Consider the following 8,010-nt stretch of genomic DNA (forward strand, 5'->3'; position numbering starts at 1 on the left):
TATACTGATTATGTGGATGCATATAAAAGTATTTTCCATTACTTTTCATTTGATTCATTTCAATAGGCTACTTAGAGTATATAGTACGTACGTACATCCATGTTTTTATACTTTAACAGTTGTTGTAAGGTGCAAAGGAAAATAATTTTCAATGTTATTAATTTGTCTACATTGGCATAGAGTGATCAGAAGTGTAAATAATAATTATTAAATACTGTTTAGTGTTAATAAATAATTACCCCATCATAAGCTAACATCTTTTATTTATTTCCTTTAATATATAAATATTAAATTTTTCATATAAATGTTCCAAGTTGTTGATGTAATTTCAAACATTTGGTAAATGTTTTCTCGTACCATTCGTGCCTGTACTGTAAGTTTGAATTAGGTTAGAAAATATCTACATTACAGTACAGTACTTGTATGTAGTAAATAGATATGTAAGCAACAAAACATCAGTGTTTAATATAATTAATAATCCTCAAGGTTACTGTGCTACTTGATATCATATAGGCAGTATAATTCAACCATTATTTAAATCTATGATATTTGCAAATATCGTAGATTTAAATAAACCTTTAACATCAATTATTTAAAACATATGTTTTATAAGAGAACACTTTCAAATAATAACACAATAAAAAATATTTCAACTATAACTTGAATATTACCGAGATAAAACTTTGAGAGAGTATCAAATTTCACTGAGTACATTTACATCACTTATTGTAAAATTTAACTTTATTTCAAAGGATCAATGTTTTTCATTTTCAACTCATAGAGTTCTTCCACTATCGTCGAAAGTACAGGTGCTACCTGTAGTAGTGATGTTGATTTTGCGGTGGCCACTGTTGTACAGGGACATTAGACTGTTGGTAGCCAGCTTCAGGCCAACGACTCGTCTCTGGCATTGGATTGACGGGTGCTATAGGAACGGCAGTCGACATGGGTGAGACACCTGCTACATTTGTTGACATAGAACCACCTGAAATAAAATATAAAGTAAATATACCATTATATTGTCCGAAAATCAATGTTAATATAGGATACTCATACTACTGTAAATATTTTTTTTTCTGTTTGGCAAACTTAATAAATCATGTTGCACATGCTCCAATGCCCAAAAATGACGAAAAAATTGAGCTACAACTGTTTTTATTTTTCTAGTTGACTTTACATATTTTATTTTATCGTGCATTGTAAATTCCGTATATTGACTTTTTTTGTCAGCAATCATTATTGCATGTAATCTACACCAGACTTGTTGTTGTGTAATGTTTTTAACTTCAAAAGAATGTATGACTGACCGGGTTGCACGTAGGGCGAGGGCGGCGCGGAGTAAGGCGCGGCGGGGTAGTAGGGCGGCGGCACGGACAAAGCGTGCGCGTGCGCGTGCGGCAGCACCGCCACCGACGAGGCCGGCAGCGCGGGCGGTGGCACCGGCTGTGGGCTCTGCTTTAAGTTGTGACATCTTATCATCTTAGTATACCATGCTAGTTTGCTCATGTTTGAATATTTTATTTAATAATAAGTCTTAAGGTACGAGTAAGACTTCAAATCTGTACCTGATAATAATTATAGTAGTTGTGTGACTCGGGTTGGTCATGTATGGGCACGGTTATGAGATTAGTGCGCGCTCCACGAGGTCGCTCAGCTGTTGCGTGAGCCAGAGAATGTGCACGAGGATCACCACTGCCTCCGGATACCTGATATAGATTAAGAAATATTAACAATTTTTGTTGAATTCAAATATTCCTTAAAAATCTCTATGGAACTTTGAAATTTAAACCTATACATTACATGCAATATTTAATTTTAAACTTATTCAATTTTTACTTACTAACTATTATTCTAGGTAATAAATATTTTTAATAATGGATTAAAGTATTTACCGACAGTGGTTTGACAATTGCAACAGACGGTGGTGGAGGCTCTGGTTCCTGCTTGGTTTCAGTACCACCTGACGAAACATGCCTGTGATTTATATGAGCCTGAAGATCTCTCTGAAAATAACGTACCATACATATGAATAAAACATTATAATAAAGTTCATATAATATTTTAGGTTTAACATAAATTATTATTTGTTCATAATGCATAGTATAAAAAAAAAGTATGTTTAATCAATCAATTTATAAACCCTGAATGAAATTATATATGAACATTTTTTTTTTAAATGTACATACTTGTGACAAATAAGTTCTCCTGCAGCCGGTATTGCCATATCTTGTTCCTGAATGAGTGCACATAAAAACAGTGCCGAGTCCTGTTTGCTCCACTCTTAGTACCTAAAAATGATATTAACCTTTAATATGGGTGAAAATAATTGATCATAAAGATTAATACTATGTACTATTTAGCATTTATTCATCAAAATAAAGTCTATCAAAAGGTACATATTTATTCAAATGGTAATTAAAAATGTGAATGTGTTAGGAATATAAGTATTAGGTTATCACCAAAAACAAATATTTAAAAAAAATGCTTCATAAGTTTATATAATAAACAAGTAGAACAGTTAGTTATGTTGCGCAGTACAGAGATTCTGCCAACTCAGGAATTTCTGGGAACCAGACCTTCCGTGAGTTTCCAGTAACTTCCTCATTCGTTAAAATTGAATATTGTATAGTTTTAAGCATTACAAATCAGTACATGATTGGCATCCAATTATGTATTCATTTTATAATTAAGTTTTAATTTCTGTTTAAATTCAATTTAATTTTTTAAATTTTTTTTTAATAATTTTTAAAAAATCTAATTGGTGCTCCCGTAACTTGACTACATGCCTTGTACATTGTAAATAATATTTTAAATTAAATACTCATACAAATCAGTACTACTATTTCATGGTAATGATTTAATAGATAACCTAGGTATTACACATATAGGTATTACATACATATATAATTCTACTAACTAACGATGCGAAAAATAAAGTGTCAATTATTGTAATCAGTATATATTGTGAGTATAAAAATGGTTATTTATTAACGAAAGTTGAAAATAATAATTCATTCATTCAAAAATCCATAAATAAAAATGCATTTTTTTAAACACTGGTCATATGACACAAAACGCTCCTGATTGGTCAGGTTTATGATGTCGTCACTTGCTTGTTAACTTCGTTTGCCTACTGTATGTGGATTATATGTGCCACAGATTACAATACAGGTAAGTGACGTCACCGACCCCATTGCAGCGCCATATTGTCAAAGTAGCGTTTTCGCGCGCTATTTAAATATTGAATTTTTAATTAGATATTTTTCAGGAAATATGTACTAGAATTAAAAAAGACAACTTTTACTGGGTTCCTTAACCTGTACTAAATAATATAAAATGGATTTTCAAAACCAGTCAAATAGCCTATATATTATTTGTATTACCAAGTTCCAGTTCAGAAGTTGATTAAGTCTATTAAATTAGACACAATAGACAGAAGAACATAAGAATTTAAAATTATGATCGCAAACTTTTTTTATATAATAAGTATTGTCAATGTTTTAGATTTTGCTGTGCCATTATGTACTGATGATATATTTAAAAAAAATGTTTTATTTAATTAGCAATGTTTGTTTGAATTAGAACCATTCCCTTTATCCTAAGGATCTGATACATATTTGTGTATTATATTTAATACCTTTTCTCTGCAACGTGGACAGTGTGTATGTTCCGATCTAGCGCATGATAAGCAGAAAACATGCTTACATGGTATCTGAAACAAAAATTAAAATTATAAATTTACATTAGGCTGTTCTATGTTCTAAGCCCATCTGAGTAGATACCGCCTACTCATAAGATATTCTATCATCAAACAGCAGTACTCAGTACTGTTTAGTTCCATTTCAAAGAGTGAGTGAACCAGTGTAAGTAAACAGGCACTAGGGACGTAATTCCCAAGGTGCACTAAGAAATGATTAATATTTCTTTCATCGTCATTGTCCATCATGTCATTGTCTATGGGCAGTGGTGACTACTTACCATTAGGTAGCTCATTTGCACATCTGCCTACCTATATCAAAAAAGAAAAAAATGTCACAAGACTCTTAAGTACACCCTGTTATTAAATAGAACAGTGCATTCTTATTAAATAATTTTAATAAAGTTTTAAATTATTTGTTTCATGAAGAAAATATAACAAGACTCAGTCTTTATCACATCAGGAAACATATTGTTCCATAATTAATGTAAGTAAAACTAAATAAGAAAATAAAAATTATGGTATAGTTTTGTTATTATAGACTTGTATGACTATAATGATTAATTTTTAACATAGTTGAGAAACAAAACTGTATAAAGTTAATTAACATACCATTCTTCCATAAATAAGGATAGGTTTTGAGCAAATATCACAACAATATATCATAGGATTGAGGACTTTCTCTCCAATGAGTGTGGCTCTGTGACTCCAATCTAGTCTTAGCATTGGCTCAGGGGGTCCTCGTTGAAGTGTTGTAAATACAGGTGCTTCTAATTGAGATATATCTGAGGGAACTTCCACTGAAACAATATCAGAAGTTATGATAAGATTTTGGGCTATTTAAAAATAAAATCTCTCATTGTCCACAACATTATGCACTAAAGCATAAACATGGAAATATTATCCTAAAGAATGAGACAAAATTCAATAACCTCCTGCTGTTTTAGCATAATTTATATTATACTTCTAGGTAACACAATAGTTTAATGTTAATTATATTATTATTGGCACAATACATGAATACACCTTGTTATTATTATATATTGTAAATTCAATAACTGTTACTTGTCTTTTAGTAACAGAATTATGGAGTGTTTTACTCTATCTAAGGTATGTTTATCTTTACTCCTTCTGCAATTGGAATATATTATGATCTATACAGAATTATCGTCTACTAGAAGTTAGTTCATAAGTTATTATGCTATTATAATTATAACAATTACTTTTTAACATACAGGCAATATTTTTTTAATTTTCTAATACTCATAAATATTATTGTAGGTTTTTAAGTTTAATTTAGAATCAAATAGGAAAAATGAAATAATAACATATCTTCATATTATTATTTTCATAATAACATCATAAACTTGGTTCAATAATTTCATTTTTTTTAATAATGTCCATAACATGAGTTTGTGTTAGTAACTTAAATATAACTTACACTTGACAGGTTCAGCTGACTCAGGTTCTTCTTTAATTTCTTCAGGCACAGTGTCTTCTGTGTCTTGAGTAGTTTCCTCCACTGAGCATTCTTCTTCATCAGACGACATCACTTTTGGTACTTTTTTACCTCTACCTCGCCCTCTACCTCGTCCTCTCCCACGGCCACGACCCCGGCCTCTTCCACGAGCATTTCTCTTTTCACCGTTCATTGAAAATTTTAGTTAAAAACAATATGAAAATAATTTACACATAAAACAAATACTTTGACAGATTGACAACTTGTCGGCAGTAAATTGTAAAGTAATTATTTTTATTTATAAGAGTATGCAGCTTAACTCGATGTCGTTATTATTTATTTGTTAAACTAATGGTTTTACCACCAGATTAATTAAAAATTCATTGTTTTTACATTTCAATCATCAATACTTCCACTAAATCTAAACTTATATCGTTGGATTGTCATAAAATTCACAAGTATTTGGACTTCAGGACTTGTTCTTTTTAGTCTATGGTCACAAGTCACAGCTTAAATTTCAAAGGATGTCTTGCTTGGTCCATGGAATTGGTATTTGATTTTATGTCGAGTTTGTTTTCGTTTTTTCTGACAAAAATAATTCTAGATAATAAAGTTAAAAATTGCAGAGAACACAATAGAGAATATTTCATAAATGTATCGGGCAGGGCTTAACATTTTTAACTTTAATACTCAAATATTAATATAATAATAATTTAAACAATTTGGTTCTTATTTTTTTTTAATGAGGTAAAGAATGTTGATTTTGGTTATAATAGAATAAAATTCTGGTTATTACACAATAGAAAATTCAGACATATATTATTATTAAAAAGCTACTTAATCTTCAATGTCTGTAGTTTTAAAATTAACTATTAGAATAATCTTGCTGATATAAAATTTAAATAAACTTAAAATTTAAAAAAATAGGTACCCACTAATAGGTTTGCATTTTATAGTACACAATATACCAAATATTATTATTAAACTATTTAGATATGACTTTAATTCAATTCAATTCTTAGTTTAATGGCTTTTAGTTGTGCCACAGAGCACACATTATGTCGCCAATGTCACGTAGGAGATATGACTTTAATTAAAACTTTAACTTAATGTCAAATGTCTAAGATTTGTAAAAATATAAGTGGTAAACAAATTTCAACTTAATAAACAAGAAATATATTTAGTGAAACTAATTTACCATTAAAACTAAATAGTAATTTAAGTGTAAATGTTAATTAAAAGGCTTTTTGGAAGCCTTTTACTGGTGCGTATATTAAACACTTGACCTTAAAATATCTTTTTTTTCACATTATAAAACGTATTGACTACATAACAGTTACTGTTTTATATATTTAGTTGCGGGTTGCTCCTATTGGTTGTAGAGGTATAATGGCCTGTGAAGGAAATCAATGTCATTATAATACAACAAAGAAAACTAGATATTTATCTCAAGCTGAAGCAGCAGCTCTTGATCAGGAATTATTCAATGACTATAAATTTAGCGTAGATCAGCTCATGGAGTTAGCTGGTTTAAGTGTAGCAACAGCAGTCTCTCGCGTATTCCCATCATCTACGTATGTATATAATATAATTTAAAATAATATATCTTCCATTCTCAATATAATGACACAACAATTTTTTTTTTTTAGGTAATAACCATAGAATTCAAACATAATATATTATTTTATAAGATATATATTCTAAATAATCTTATTTGTGAATGAACAGTATATGCTTTATATTTACAGACATAAATCAGCTTTAATTATATGTGGACCTGGAAACAATGGTGGTGATGGACTGGTGGCAGTGCGACATATGACACACTTTGGCTACAATGTAGGAGTATATTATCCAAAACGTACACCAAAACCTCTGTATGAAAATCTTTTATTACAATGTGAAAAGTTTGGAGTAAATATCCTGAATGATTTACCACCAACAGAAGAAATTAAACAAGAATACCAAGTCCTGGTTGATGCTTTATTTGGTTTTAGTTTTAAACCACCTGTACGTGAAGGCTTGAAACCTGCCTTAGATGTATTGGTTAATGCTGGATTACCTGTGTGTAGGTGAGTAATAAAATCATTTTATAAAAGCTCATCTGTATATATTTTATACAAAATATATATATATATATGGATATTGGATATACATTAACCATCATTATTATAATATGGTTTAAATTTATTTTTTTATTTATCTACAAAAATATTAATGTCCTATAATTTTTACCAAAGCAATGATATTATTTTTTTACTAGTGACATAGTTGCATGGAATAATAAATCTGTTGTCATAATTTCCTACAATTACAGTAAAATTGTAAAGTTGTATATAATTTTTTGTTTCAGTGTGGATATTCCCAGTGGTTGGGATGTAGAGAATGGACCAACCTTAGAAAATTCTCTCACACCAGCATTGCTCATATCTCTTTCAGCTCCTAAACTATGTGCGAAGCCAGAAATACTAAAAGAAACCAAACACTATTTAGGCGGAAGATTTTTACCTCCTGGCATCATAGAAAAATACAAACTCAAATTACCATCTTATCCTGATCAAAGTCAAGTTGTTGAGTTGTAGTCATTTATATATTTTTTCTGTTAAAAAGTTTTTATTAATAAAACATTATAAAAAATTGTTGTTTATATTTTATGTGACTACCCATACAATTTTCACTGTTAAGAATTTTTTTACTGATCCCTGAAATAGACATATATACGTAGGTACCCATTATTAATCTTGGATCGAAAATTTTAAAAATATTTTTTTGTTTATTAAAGTGAAAATACAAACTAGTTAAAAATTAATAAATTGAAATAAAAATAAATGTAGAAATTATAAGGCTAAGTATC

The 8,010-nt window shown here is 29.6% G+C and overlaps 2 protein-coding genes across 3 annotated transcripts; one reads left to right on the forward strand and one right to left on the reverse strand.

Moving 5' to 3' along the window:
- Positions 1-580: 580 nt before the first annotated feature.
- On the reverse strand, positions 581-5,603 carry LOC113393483 (E3 ubiquitin-protein ligase Hakai). Of its 2 annotated transcripts, none has more exons than XM_026630381.2 (8): positions 5,139-5,603; positions 4,310-4,497; positions 3,638-3,712; positions 2,187-2,288; positions 1,893-2,003; positions 1,566-1,706; positions 1,308-1,452; positions 581-985 (listed from the first exon to the last, which is right to left on the reverse strand). In XM_026630381.2, the coding sequence occupies exons 1-8, from the start codon at positions 5,347-5,349 to the stop codon at positions 813-815; spliced, it is 1,146 nt and encodes a 381-aa protein (XP_026486166.2). In that variant the 5' UTR covers positions 5,350-5,603; the 3' UTR covers positions 581-812. The 2 variants fall into 2 exon arrangements, with proteins under 2 accessions (XP_026486166.2, XP_026486165.2); XM_026630380.2 differs by having other exon boundaries at positions 1,308-1,455; positions 5,139-5,602.
- A 643-nt stretch (positions 5,604-6,246) lies between these two features.
- On the forward strand, positions 6,247-7,789 carry LOC113393487 (NAD(P)H-hydrate epimerase). The gene is made up of 4 exons (XM_026630384.2): positions 6,247-6,420; positions 6,513-6,730; positions 6,905-7,228; positions 7,510-7,789. The coding sequence occupies exons 1-4, from the start codon at positions 6,385-6,387 to the stop codon at positions 7,736-7,738; spliced, it is 807 nt and encodes a 268-aa protein (XP_026486169.2). The 5' UTR covers positions 6,247-6,384; the 3' UTR covers positions 7,739-7,789.
- Positions 7,790-8,010: the final 221 nt, after the last annotated feature.

This window comes from Vanessa tameamea, chromosome 6 (assembly GCF_037043105.1).
Source record: "Vanessa tameamea isolate UH-Manoa-2023 chromosome 6, ilVanTame1 primary haplotype, whole genome shotgun sequence".
Classification (NCBI taxonomy): Eukaryota; Metazoa; Arthropoda; class Insecta; order Lepidoptera; family Nymphalidae; genus Vanessa; species Vanessa tameamea.

Coding starts and splice junctions, on each gene's coding strand:
- LOC113393483 (XM_026630380.2), bottom strand. CDS start 5,349: ATGAACGGTGAAAAGAGAAATGCTCGTGGAAGAGGCCGGGGTCGTGGC. Junction 2,289..3,637: donor GTCCACGTTGCAGAGAAAAG/GTATTAAATATA, acceptor TATCATTTTTAG/GTACTAAGAGTGGAGCAAAC. Junction 2,004..2,186: donor GGAGAACTTATTTGTCACAA/GTATGTACATTT, acceptor CGTTATTTTCAG/AGAGATCTTCAGGCTCATAT.
- LOC113393487 (XM_026630384.2), top strand. CDS start 6,385: ATGTTAATTAAAAGGCTTTTTGGAAGCCTTTTACTG. Junction 6,421..6,512: donor TTTTTGGAAGCCTTTTACTG/GTGCGTATATTA, acceptor TTATATATTTAG/TTGCGGGTTGCTCCTATTGG. Junction 6,731..6,904: donor CGCGTATTCCCATCATCTAC/GTATGTATATAA, acceptor TTATATTTACAG/ACATAAATCAGCTTTAATTA.